The sequence below is a fragment of the Gymnoscopelus braueri genome (assembly GCF_963280865.1).
Source record: "Gymnoscopelus braueri genome assembly, chromosome: 6".
NCBI lineage: Eukaryota > Metazoa > Chordata > Actinopteri > Myctophiformes > Myctophidae > Gymnoscopelus > Gymnoscopelus braueri.
The window spans coordinates 13660277-13675100 of record NC_137607.1 but is presented as its reverse complement, the minus strand read 5'-3'; the positions used below and the strand labels follow the sequence as shown (position 1 = coordinate 13675100).

Genomic DNA, 14824 nt, shown 5'->3' with positions numbered 1-14824 from the left:
CTACTCCACTACATCTCAGAGGCAAATATTGTACTTTTACTCCAGTACAATTCTATGAGAGGAACACACAACTTTAATTACTAGTTACAAAACCACTTCAGCCTTATATGTATTTCGGCCATTTGAAAATAGCAGATTTACGAGCAATTGTTTTTAATACATTTTGAACTTGTGAAGTTGGACATTCTGCACAATGAGTACTTTTACTTTTGGTACTTAAGTCTTAAAGTACATTTTGATGCCGATACTTTTGTACTTTTGCTCAAGTACATTTTGAATGCGGGACTTGTACTTGTAACAGAGTATTTCTACATTGCAGAATTGATACTTTTACTAGTAAAAATATGTGAGTACTTCTTCCATAACTGCTGATGTTATTGTCTATGGATATCATTGTTTATAGAGGCAGGGTTTGATGCCATAGAGTTATAATATATCTAGAGGGCGGACTGTCCCGCCCCCACCTATTAATTTCTATTAAAGTTGATCACCAGCGCATAAAGCACCCGAAAGTACCTCTAATTCCTGGATTGGCTCCAATATCGGAGCCAATAAAGCAGGCGCACTAGCGTTTCAGACGGTTGAAGCATGCGCAGTAGAATTATAAATGCTGGTGATCTGCAATTACCAGATTTGGCCACCAGGCTTCAGTAGCTTTAATAATCCCCCGTGGTTCTGGGGGCTTGGAGGCGGGCTCTGCTGGTGAAGATTGGTGACGTATTTGAGGGTGCGACACACTGGACACAGCCATGCAGAGTGAAATAAATAAACAGAACAGAGACGTTAGTTCTGGCGTTCCGTTCAAAAGATGACATAAACAAAGTTCCATGGTTTCTTCTGGTCCTTTATAAAAGCCCATACATACACCTCAGACACAATATCAACAAACATGGCGGCGTTGTTGTATTTGTTGTAGAGTGAATTAAAGTTTCTCCTTGAAGGAAAAACTGACTGGACAGGTTTTATTTTCTAAACAAAATAAGTGGATCTTAATACAAACGATGTGGTTTTGAGAGGCTTCCCATCTACAGGAGGAGAAAAGGCTTTCATTCAACAACACCAATAAACCGCCTTTGCGTTGGTGAGTGAGTAGCGAAATTGCATTCTTTATTGTTACAGTTTAAGACACCGAAAACGTCTGTCGATGAGGAAATACACGTAACCCCGGTAGACTGATTGATTTAATACTTTATTAACTGTTTGCAAATAGCACAGTGGTAGTCTTAGATCAAGACTATCGCTATGCATTTTATCGATTTTGACATTTTTATATACACGAGAGTTAGCGACCACCCTTCAGATTGCCCTGGAATGTCATCAGTAAAGCCCGTATTTCTCCAAACATGTACAAATACAAAATATAAGGTGCTTAACCACTTGCCCCAAATGTCAACTAGGTGTCCGGAGTGTTTGTGCAATGTATTAGTCCATATTTTTCAATTAAGAAATGCTTTAATCCCGTCTGTGGCCGAACGCCATTTCCCCCCCTCGTCTACTTCCTGTTTACATGGAGTGTAATTCCGGCTTTCACCGGATGCGCCCCGTCACTACCGCTCATTGGGAACTGCCGACAGAATCGACCACAGGCGGGATTAAATCACGTCTTTATTGAAAAGTATGGACTAATACATTGCACAAACACGCCGGACACCTAGTTAACATTTGGGGCAAGTGGGTAAGCACCTTGTATTTTGCATTTGAACATGTTTGGAGAAATACGGGCTTTACTGGTGACATTTCAGGGCAAACTGGGGGGGTGGGAGACTCTCGTAGATACGAAAGTAAAAGTCAGACTCGATCAAATATATCTACGATAGTCTTGATCTAATTAAGGCTAGAACAGTGGTACCATACTACGATTATACAATGGTGTTAAAGAGGACCAGTTACAAATTGTAGGCAGGTAGTCTTTTATGGCCGTTTTGAAGGAAGGTAGGCGTCACACCTTTTAATATTTGTTGTCTCCCATATGGTCTAGCGGTTAGGATTCCTGGTTTTCACCCAGGCGGCCCGGGTTCGACTCCCGGTATGGGAACTACTCTTTTACAACATGACCTCAATGGAAATAAGCCATATCAAAAAAATGCTGGTAGGGGAAGACTGTGTCAGCACCTGAGAAGTCTGGGGACCTCGATGTTAAATTGGCTATTTTCCCTCTAAATGTAAAAATAATACATATGCATTGGCAAATGGTCTGAAATAAGGTAGAGTATACACATGATGTAAACGTGCAGGCCTAATATTTCAACAATATTGCTGCAAACGGATTGCCAGTCATTATGATACTGTAGCCTATAAACAATAAGTTGAAGGGTAAATTTAGGTATGATAATGACCTAAATTTGCACCGTGCATTTTCATGTATACCAAGTAGGCCTATACATGATTTGACAATGTAATAATAATTTAAAGTATATTATTTATTATACATTATTTCAGACCATTTTTCAAAGTATACTTTGGTAACACTTGCTATGCATCCCATGTCTATAATGCTTTATAAACAAACATACTTACTTACTTAAGAACTCATAAGTAAGTACTCATAATGCTGTAATGACTTATAAGGTTGAGTATAAAAGCAGAGTAATCGGCTTATAACGGGTCTAATTACAATTATAAGTACGCATACGGTAGGTACTCTTAATACAATCAACACATTAGGTCATATATATTTGTTCTTGGCCAGGATCATAGTTATTCTCATAGTAGTCATGCATTAATGTGTTATAATCACTGTTATAATGCTTTAATGTGTATACATGGTCATTGGGTGCGTAAAGTGAAAACAACAAACATTTACATAAGAACATCACAAAATGTTTCTACCTAAGGTACACCTTCAGGAATGTAATTACTTTACTCAAATCTCCCAATGAGGCAATGACCACTTACAGTGACTTATTATAATTACACTATAACACTGATTATAATACATCACATTATTATAATGTATTACAACTATGGCAATTATAATACACTATGATCCTTGTAAAAGTAAATGCCTGCGAGTGTCCAGCAATTATGAAATATGATGTAAAGCAATATGAAGCAATATGATTTAGTTCTTATGACTCTAATTATACAGTGTTATAAGCAGATTCATAATGCATAAGACATGGGATGCAAGCAAGATGCATAGCAAGTGTTACCAAGTAAAGGAGAATCTCCTTTTATTCTTCACTTTTTCACATTTTGGAAAAATAATCAACTTCCCATTGAGGTGCCCACACTTCTCAGGTGCCCACTCTTCCTGTATCTGAAATACATATTCCCTGGCAGAGTGTTTACAAATTCTGCCTCTTCTGGTTCCAAATACGCCACTCTTGGTTGGAATAAATATATTGACAATTTCGTCAACAAATAAAAACTAGACTAAAATGTTAGTAAGGGACTAGTGGAGAAGAGATCCAGTAGAACTAACAGACTAAGTAATTTTAAGTTGTGATTATGAAGCCTAAAAACCAAACACAAATTAAAATTGTATCCATATGTTCCAATGTTCAATGCCAAACACACAATTAAATCGTTAATCGCAATTATTTGTGTGATAATTAATCGTCAACTTAAATTTGTAATCGTGACAGCCCTCCAGTGATGTACTTTTAGCCACAAGCCAAACCTTTGATCGGTGATTTACACTTAACTAGTGTTTTCTCACATCATTTCATTCTAGAGTGCTGCTGGACATGATGGCGACCACGGTGAAAGAGGAGAAACCTCTGCCCGGTTACCAAGAGGTCAGCGTGCCTGTCATGACAAGCACGATTAAGGAGGAGAAATCACTGCCTGGTTACCCAGAGGACGAGGCAACTGACGAGGTTCACTTGGACGACAGCCTCACCGTGTTTCAAGTGGAGAAGTCGCTGGCCGGTTACCCAGACCACCGGGCAACAACCGACCAGGTTCACATCATAGACGACAGCCTGACAAGTCTCCACTGGCTGAACAAATTCTCCATTCCCGGCGTGGACCCAGAGAGGAGGTGGAAAGGAGTCGCCAGTTGCCCGTCCAACTCTCCATCCAGCCCGCCGGATGTGTCGACACGGTGCTGTGTCGACGCGGCTGTCACCAGAATGCCGCTACACCCGCTGGCTGGGAACACGGTTGTCACCAGCACGCCTCTACAGCTGGAATCGAGCCCCGATGCCTCCGTCAAACCGCCTTATTCCTACCACTCTCTCATCTACAGGGCCATACAGGCCGACAAACAGTCCAAAATGACTCTCGCCAACATCTATAAGTGGATGACGGACAATTTCCCTTATTACAGAAACCTGAAGAATTACACCTGGCAGAGCTCCATTCGTCACACCCTGTCAGTAAACAGGTGCTTCGTGAAGGTCTGCAAGGAGCAAGACGAGGGCGGGAAAGGAGGCTACTGGCAGATCAACCCTGAGCACGCCCACATGTTTGTCGGTGGCATCTACAAGAGCAGGACGTTGGGCAACTTCGTGCATTACGCACAGACGAAAAAGGGGAGAAAGCTGCTGCTTAAAAGACAGAGAGTCAAGTAAGTGTCTGTAAGAGACAGACCTGAGTGCTGCTGCAGGATTTATACCTCTATCATAATCATCTCTCACAGGACACATCTGATGCCAATTAGGCACTTTTAGCTACAAGCAGTGTTGTTTCGTCGACTACCTTTTTTCACTGACGAAAACTAAATCAAAACTAAACTATGATGACTAAATATATTGACAATTTTGTCAACAAATAAAAACTAGACTGAAATGTTAGTGAGGGACCTAGTGGAGAAGAGATCCAGCAGAACTAGAAGAGTTCCAGTAGAACTAAAAGACAAGTCTTCTTATGTTTGGTTGCGCTCGGGTGTTGCACTCTGAAAATAGCAGATCTACAAGCTCACAACGCGTCGCGCTGCGAGTTTGTAGATCGGCTATTTTTAGCATGCAACCAAGTGTAAAATCAGCCATTACGACGCCATCAAGGCAGGCACCACCAAAATACATCTTAGTCGACTAAATCAACTGTAGATTTAGTCAACTATAATCCTAGGATATTTAGTCGAGTATGAATATGACTAAAACTAAATGGAATTTTATTCAAAAGACTATGACTAAAACTAAATCAACTAAGTCAAAATCAACACTGGCTACAAGCCAAACCTTTGATCTGTGATTTACACTAACTATTGTTTTCTCGCATCATTTCATTCCAGAGAGCTGCCGGACACGATGGCGACCACGGTGAAAGAGGAGAAACCACTGCCGGGTTACCCAGAGGACGAGTAAGCCTGTCACAATTATTACATAATCGCCTAGTCGCAATTAATTGAGATAATCGCAATTATTTTGCATAATCTTCATAATCGTTTCCATGTTGAAAAATGTTTTAAAACATTTTTTAACATTTTCCAAAAATAGCAGAAATAGCAGATCTACATATAAGCTTGTAGATCAGCTATTTCTGTTATTTTAACTTTTTTTTAAAAGTCTAAAATTAGATTAAATGTATCAGTTACAGTATGACTTTGTATATTTAAGTTGTTTGTCAGCCCTGTGCAATTTGTGATTATGAAGCCTAAAAACCAAACACAAATTTTGTATTCACATGTTCCAATGTTCAATGGCAAACACAATTAAATCGTTAATTGCAATTATTTGTGTGTCAGTGACAATTAATCGTCAACTTAAATTTGTAATCGTGACAGCCTCCAATGATGTACTTTTAGCTACAAGCCAAACCTTTGATCGGTGATTTACACTTAACTAATGTTTTCTCGCATCATTTCATTCCAGAGTGCTGCTGGAAACGATGGCGACCACGGTGAAAGAGGAGAAACCTCTGCCCGGTTACCCAGAGGTCAGCGTGCCTGTCATGACGAGCACGATTAAGGAGCCGAAATCGCTGCCGGTAACCATCGTTAAAGAGGAGAAACTGCTGCCGGGTTACCCAGAGGTCAGCGTGCCGTTCACCATGACAACCACGGTTAAAGAGGAGAAATCGGCGCCGGTAACCGTCGTTAAAGAGGAGAAACTGCTGCCGGGTTACCCAGAGGACGAGTAAGCCTGTCACAATTTGATGATGATAATCGCAATTATTTTGCATAATCGTCATAATCGTTTCCATGTTGAAAAATATTCATACATTTTTAAACAATTTCCAAAAGTAGCAGAAATAACAGATCTACAAGCTTGTAGATCAGCTATTTCTGTTATTTTGACTTTTTCTTAAAAGACTAAAATTGTATTAAATGTGTCAGTAATTTCTTTGTTTGTCATCCCTGTGCAATTTGTGATTATGAAGCCTAAAAACCGAACTCAAATTAAAATTGTATTCATATGTTCCAATGTTCAATGCCAAACACACAATTAAATCGTTAATCGCAATTATTTGTGTGACAATTAATCGTCAACTTAAATTTGTAATCGTGACAGCTCTAAGGACGAGGCAACTGACGAGGTTCACTTGGACGACAGCCTCACCGTGTTTCAAGTGGAGAAGTCGCTGGCCGGTTACCCAGAACACCAGTCAACAACCGACCAGGTTCACATCATAGACGGCAGCCTGACAAGTCTCCACTGGCTGAACAAATTCTCCATTCCCGGTGTGGACCCAGAGAGGAGGTGGAAAGGAGTCGCCAGTTGCCCGTCCGACTCTCCATCCAGCCCGCCGGATGTGTCGACACGGTGCTGTGTCGACGCGACTGTCGCCAGAATGCCGCTACACCCGCTGGCTGGGAACACAGCTGTCACCAGCACGCCTCTACAGCTGGAGTCGAGCCCCGATGCCTCCGTCAGACCTCCTTATTCCTTCCCCTCGCTCATCTACAGGGCCATACAGGCCGACAAACAGTCCAAAATGACTCTCGCCAGCATCTATAAGTGGATGACGGACAATTTCCCTTATTACAGAAACGCAGAGCCGTCCTGCTGGCAGAACTCCATTCGTCACACCTTGTCGCAAAACAGGTGCTTCATGAAGGTTTCCAAGGAGAGCGGGAAAGGAGGCTACTGGCAGGTCAACCCCAGGCAGGTCAACCCCAAGTACGCCCACACGATTGTCGGTGGCATCTACAAGCGCAGCGCGTTGTGCAACGTCGTACATCACACACAGAAGAGAAAGCTGCTGCTGCAAAGCCACAACGCTGCAGCGCAAGGACACACCGCCGCCGTGCCAAACCACAGCACTGAATTGCAAGGACACACTGCTGTTGTGGTGCCAAACCACAACAGTGCAGTGCAAGAACACAACGACGTGGTACAAACCACCGTGCTGCAAGGACACACCACTGCAGTACAAGGACACACCACTGTGCTGCAAGGACACGCCACTGCAGTACAAGGACACGCCACTGCAGTACAAGGACACACCACTGCAGTACAAGGACACACCACTGCAGTACAAGGACACGCCACTGCAGTACAAGGACACACCACTGCAGTACAAGGACACGCCACTGCAGTACAAGGACACACCACTGCAGTACAAGGACACACCACTGCAGTACAAGGACACGCCACTGCAGTACAAGGACACACCACTGCAGTACAAGGACACACCACTGTGCTGCAAGGACACACCACTGTGCTGCAAGGACACGCCACTGCAGTACAAGGACACGCCACTGCAGTACAAGGACACGCCACTGCAGTACAAGGACACGCCACTGCAGTACAAGGACACACCACTGCAGTACAAGGACACACCACTGCAGTACAAGGACACACCACTGCAGTACAAGGACACGCCACTGCAGTACAAGGACACACCACTGCAGTACAAGGACACACCACTGCAGTACAAGGACACACCACTGCAGTACAAGGACACGCCACTGCAGTACAAGGACACACCACTGTGCTGCAAGGACACGCCACTGCAGTACAAGGACACACCACTGCAGTACAAGGACACGCCACTGCAGTACAAGGACACGCCACTGCAGTACAAGGACACACCACTGCAGTACAAGGACACGCCACTGCAGTACAAGGACACGCCACTGCAGTACAAGGACACACCACTGCAGTACAAGGACACAAACGGAGAAGGCTGCTGCCGAAACACCACAGTACTGTGGTGGAGCAAGGCCACGACACCCACAACACTGTGGTGGAGCAAGGCCACGACACCCACAACACTGTGGTGGAGCAAGGCCACGACACCTTGCACCACAACATCCTTGTGGTGCAAGGACACACACCCGGTGTCCAAATCTGGACCCCCTGTGTCCAAATCTGTTTGCCACTATGCCAGGTGTCCAAATCCTACCGCCCGGTATCCAAATAAGTGCGCTTCATCCACCTCCACCGGCGTCATCCACTGGCCTGTTATGTCCATGGATCTGGGGCTGCAGGAGAGATGGTGGTGTGGTGTTGGAGAAGAAGGGGGTCGACCTCCAGAACCATCAGTCCTACTGTGAGCTGTCTTTTGTGACTGTGGTGGTGGGGGGGGGTGTTGCAGCATCACTACAAGAGACTTTGGGGATAGAGAGCCCCCCTCAAAGAGGGGGAGGTCAGTTTTGACTTTACTTTTTGCAGAGACTCCCTCATAATAGTTCTCAAACATCATTAGGATCATTTGATTGTAACCATCTTCATGAAGAAGCCCTCACAACACAGGCCCAAGTCCTGATCGATCTCAAGTTAACCTCTGTTCCATCTTCTTGGTTCCCCCAAGGGTACACCATGCACCAGCTCCTCAGGCTGTTGTGGGAACAGACTAGAAGCCTCCTGGGATTGGAGCAGTGGGTGGGGACCCACTAACATTGGATTGATCAGGACTTTGACCCGTGTGTGAGGGCTTCTTCGTGGATGTGGTTACAATCAAATGATCCTTATGACGTCTGGGAACCTTTATGAGGGGACTCTTTGCCAAAAGTAAAGTCAAAGGGGACCTCCCCCGTTAAACAAGAGTAACTGTAATGGTCAGATTTTGTACTATGAGCTCGGGCTGGGCGATGTTCAAATCAATATCACGATTATTTCAAACTTTTGCCTCGATTACGATTAATGAACCACTATTTTAAAAACAAATAGTGAAAATAGCAGATCTACAAGCTCACAATGCGACCGGCTATTTTCAGTTTGATAGTAATAGAGGCAAAAGTTTGAAATCGTGATATTGATTTAGTCGATTATAAAAAGCTCTATTAGAACTTTTTTGTGTTGATTAATATATCAAAAATTATATATATATATATATATATATATATATATATATATATATATATATATAAACCTTGCTTCTCGATTATTTAAGATGAAGTTGTTATTGTTTCTAAATGTCGGTTTCGATATATTTGCAGTTCATTGTCCAGCCTTTCTATTGAGCTGACTTCATTTTGGAAAAAAGATTGTTACAATGGAGATTGTGGTGAACTGATTGTTTCCTTGTGCATGAAAATTCGTAACTTAAAAAATCTTTTATTGTTTGTTCATCACTATATGCCAGAATTATATATTTAAAAATGCAAATGTTCAAATTCACCGCTTTTGGTTTTAACAAGGTCACTCTACTTTGGCAGCTGGTCTCTTTATTATTATTTATTTTCATTAATATTATTTCCTACAGTATGTCTTAAATTCTATTTAGATATTTGCAGAGCTGACTTTATTTCTAAAACATTTAGTTACAAAGGAGATTGTGGTGAACTGATTTTGTTTCCTTGTGCATGAAAAAATAAAACTTGCAAAAATTCATTTGGTTTGTTCTTCACTATATGCCAGAATTATTCAAACAAATTAATAATATGATTTATTATTATCATCTCGCTGAGGACCAGCGATTGTGCAGGTATTGGGCTATCATATAATCACAATTTATCAGATAATAGATGCTCAGCCCAAATGTCTTTAAATAAGAATTTTATAAATGAGCACTTTTGTCCCAAACATTAGGTTGTTGGTTTGTACTTGTCTTGTACTTATTTTAAGCTCATAGCCGATCTACTATTTTTGGAAAAGTCGTGGAAATGTGTGTGGGGGGGGGGGGGGGGGCTCCTGGACATGGGGGCGGGGGGGGTGGGGGTCCGCGGCCAAATACATAATCATTTTGGGTGATCCTTGACATGAGAAAGTTTGAGAACCACTGATTATAGCAACCTACTTTTTTTCAATGAAAAAAAAAACTGTTATGAACATATGTATATATATTCAAAGATTTGTACACAATTTTTCCAAAAGAAATAGCATATCTACAAGCTCATACATATCTGCTAAAGAAATATAAAAATGACACGGATGCGTTCCCGGTCTTATTAAGCACAAACAATACAATACCCTGCAGTGCACTTCGCTAGGCTTTCTCTTTGTCATCTGTCTTCACCTGGTCTCTGACACCCATAAAAAAAGGTCGCAAGGAGTTATTGGTGGGCAATTTGACCATCTGAATATTTTCGCCATTTTGCTCTTACATCACACTACTGAATCAATTGGGGTGGGGTTTCCCAACTTTGACGCTGTGTGAATATGGGCAATGGTATCTAGCTACAAGTCAATTAGAGTACGCTTGCCTTTTCTGTTGTATTTGTGTTCACTCAAACTATATCGCCTACTGTATTTTCATGGTTTATTTTTGGACGCTCAAATACTGTACTTTCACAAAATACGGATTGTGATGTAGTTTGTGCCACACCATAAGATTGTAAATTTAGCAAAAATACAGTTGCCAAAACCGAAAAGTTGTGCAATGTGTGTTTAACGGGCCACTTAACTATGTATGAGTGTTTTTTATTTTGTATTATACATCTATCATGGAGAGTTGAAGCTGTCCATACAGTGACTCAGAGAGAGATGTGCTGGTTTGTCATCAAGTCTAAAAGTAAAGAAAAGTGTGCAAATCCTTTTTCTCCTAGCAGAGGCTATAGGTGTGCTGACGGTGTGTTGCACGTACAAGCAGGCACATGGCACAACCTGTTTGCACACACACACACACGCACCCGCACCCGCACACGCACACACACACACACACACACACACACACACACACCCACGCACACGCACACGCACCCGCACACGCACACGCACACGCACACGCACACGCACGCACGCACGCACGCACGCACGCACGCACGCACGCACGCACGCACGCACGCACCCGCACCCGCACCCGCACCCGCACCCGCACACACAGCAGAAATAACAGATCTACAAGCTTGTAGATCAGCTATTTCTGTTATTTTGACTTTTTCTTAAAAGACTAAAATTGTATTAAATGTGTCAGTAATTTCTTTGTTTGTCATCCCTGTGCAATTTGTGATTATGAAGCCTAAAAACCGAACTCAAATTAAAATTGTATTCATATGTTCCAATGTTCAATGCCAAACACACAATTAAATCGTTAATCGCAATTATTTGTGTGACAATTAATCGTCAACTTAAATTTGTAATCGTGACAGCTCTAAGGACGAGGCAACTGACGAGGTTCACTTGGACGACAGCCTCACCGTGTTTCAAGTGGAGAAGTCGCTGGCCGGTTACCCAGAACACCAGTCAACAACCGACCAGGTTCACATCATAGACGGCAGCCTGACAAGTCTCCACTGGCTGAACAAATTCTCCATTCCCGGTGTGGACCCAGAGAGGAGGTGGAAAGGAGTCGCCAGTTGCCCGTCCGACTCTCCATCCAGCCCGCCGGATGTGTCGACACGGTGCTGTGTCGACGCGACTGTCGCCAGAATGCCGCTACACCCGCTGGCTGGGAACACAGCTGTCACCAGCACGCCTCTACAGCTGGAGTCGAGCCCCGATGCCTCCGTCAGACCTCCTTATTCCTTCCCCTCGCTCATCTACAGGGCCATACAGGCCGACAAACAGTCCAAAATGACTCTCGCCAGCATCTATAAGTGGATGACGGACAATTTCCCTTATTACAGAAACGCAGAGCCGTCCTGCTGGCAGAACTCCATTCGTCACACCTTGTCGCAAAACAGGTGCTTCATGAAGGTTTCCAAGGAGAGCGGGAAAGGAGGCTACTGGCAGGTCAACCCCAGGCAGGTCAACCCCAAGTACGCCCACACGATTGTCGGTGGCATCTACAAGCGCAGCGCGTTGTGCAACGTCGTACATCACACACAGAAGAGAAAGCTGCTGCTGCAAAGCCACAACGCTGCAGCGCAAGGACACACCGCCGCCGTGCCAAACCACAGCACTGAATTGCAAGGACACACTGCTGTTGTGGTGCCAAACCACAACAGTGCAGTGCAAGAACACAACGACGTGGTACAAACCACCGTGCTGCAAGGACACACCACTGCAGTACAAGGACACACCACTGTGCTGCAAGGACACGCCACTGCAGTACAAGGACACGCCACTGCAGTACAAGGACACACCACTGCAGTACAAGGACACACCACTGCAGTACAAGGACACGCCACTGCAGTACAAGGACACACCACTGCAGTACAAGGACACGCCACTGCAGTACAAGGACACACCACTGCAGTACAAGGACACACCACTGCAGTACAAGGACACGCCACTGCAGTACAAGGACACACCACTGCAGTACAAGGACACACCACTGTGCTGCAAGGACACACCACTGTGCTGCAAGGACACGCCACTGCAGTACAAGGACACGCCACTGCAGTACAAGGACACGCCACTGCAGTACAAGGACACGCCACTGCAGTACAAGGACACACCACTGCAGTACAAGGACACACCACTGCAGTACAAGGACACACCACTGCAGTACAAGGACACGCCACTGCAGTACAAGGACACACCACTGCAGTACAAGGACACACCACTGCAGTACAAGGACACACCACTGCAGTACAAGGACACGCCACTGCAGTACAAGGACACACCACTGTGCTGCAAGGACACGCCACTGCAGTACAAGGACACACCACTGCAGTACAAGGACACGCCACTGCAGTACAAGGACACGCCACTGCAGTACAAGGACACACCACTGCAGTACAAGGACACGCCACTGCAGTACAAGGACACGCCACTGCAGTACAAGGACACACCACTGCAGTACAAGGACACAAACGGAGAAGGCTGCTGCCGAAACACCACAGTACTGTGGTGGAGCAAGGCCACGACACCCACAACACTGTGGTGGAGCAAGGCCACGACACCCACAACACTGTGGTGGAGCAAGGCCACGACACCTTGCACCACAACATCCTTGTGGTGCAAGGACACACACCCGGTGTCCAAATCTGGACCCCCTGTGTCCAAATCTGTTTGCCACTATGCCAGGTGTCCAAATCCTACCGCCCGGTATCCAAATAAGTGCGCTTCATCCACCTCCACCGGCGTCATCCACTGGCCTGTTATGTCCATGGATCTGGGGCTGCAGGAGAGATGGTGGTGTGGTGTTGGAGAAGAAGGGGGTCGACCTCCAGAACCATCAGTCCTACTGTGAGCTGTCTTTTGTGACTGTGGTGGTGGGGGGGGGTGTTGCAGCATCACTACAAGAGACTTTGGGGATAGAGAGCCCCCCTCAAAGAGGGGGAGGTCAGTTTTGACTTTACTTTTTGCAGAGACTCCCTCATAATAGTTCTCAAACATCATTAGGATCATTTGATTGTAACCATCTTCATGAAGAAGCCCTCACAACACAGGCCCAAGTCCTGATCGATCTCAAGTTAACCTCTGTTCCATCTTCTTGGTTCCCCCAAGGGTACACCATGCACCAGCTCCTCAGGCTGTTGTGGGAACAGACTAGAAGCCTCCTGGGATTGGAGCAGTGGGTGGGGACCCACTAACATTGGATTGATCAGGACTTTGACCCGTGTGTGAGGGCTTCTTCGTGGATGTGGTTACAATCAAATGATCCTTATGACGTCTGGGAACCTTTATGAGGGGACTCTTTGCCAAAAGTAAAGTCAAAGGGGACCTCCCCCGTTAAACAAGAGTAACTGTAATGGTCAGATTTTGTACTATGAGCTCGGGCTGGGCGATGTTCAAATCAATATCACGATTATTTCAAACTTTTGCCTCGATTACGATTAATGAACCACTATTTTAAAAACAAATAGTGAAAATAGCAGATCTACAAGCTCACAATGCGACCGGCTATTTTCAGTTTGATAGTAATAGAGGCAAAAGTTTGAAATCGTGATATTGATTTAGTCGATTATAAAAAGCTCTATTAGAACTTTTTTGTGTTGATTAATATATCAAAAATTATATATATATATATATATATATATATATATATATATATATATATATATAAACCTTGCTTCTCGATTATTTAAGATGAAGTTGTTATTGTTTCTAAATGTCGGTTTCGATATATTTGCAGTTCATTGTCCAGCCTTTCTATTGAGCTGACTTCATTTTGGAAAAAAGATTGTTACAATGGAGATTGTGGTGAACTGATTGTTTCCTTGTGCATGAAAATTCGTAACTTAAAAAATCTTTTATTGTTTGTTCATCACTATATGCCAGAATTATATATTTAAAAATGCAAATGTTCAAATTCACCGCTTTTGGTTTTAACAAGGTCACTCTACTTTGGCAGCTGGTCTCTTTATTATTATTTATTTTCATTAATATTATTTCCTACAGTATGTCTTAAATTCTATTTAGATATTTGCAGAGCTGACTTTATTTCTAAAACATTTAGTTACAAAGGAGATTGTGGTGAACTGATTTTGTTTCCTTGTGCATGAAAAAATAAAACTTGCAAAAATTCATTTGGTTTGTTCTTCACTATATGCCAGAATTATTCAAACAAATTAATAATATGATTTATTATTATCATCTCGCTGAGGACCAGCGATTGTGCAGGTATTGGGCTATCATATAATCACAATTTATCAGATAATAGATGCTCAGCCCAAATGTCTTTAAATAAGAATTTTATAAATGAGCACTTTTGTCCCAAACAT

The 14824-nt window shown here is 43.6% G+C and overlaps 1 protein-coding gene across 1 annotated transcript; it reads left to right on the top strand.

Moving 5' to 3' along the window:
• Positions 1 to 776: 776 nt before the first annotated feature.
• LOC308086819 (uncharacterized protein) lies at positions 777 to 13350 on the top strand (the record flags this gene model as incomplete). Its single annotated transcript, XM_080430464.1, has 8 exons — positions 777 to 1081; positions 3677 to 4513; positions 5180 to 5248; positions 5760 to 6023; positions 6399 to 7299; positions 8255 to 8382; positions 11363 to 12202; positions 13185 to 13350. Exons 2-8 carry the CDS (start codon positions 3690 to 3692, stop codon positions 13348 to 13350), a joined length of 3192 nt encoding a protein of 1063 aa, XP_080286590.1. The 5' UTR covers positions 777 to 1081; positions 3677 to 3689.
• Between the last annotated feature and the right edge of the window lie 1474 nt (positions 13351 to 14824).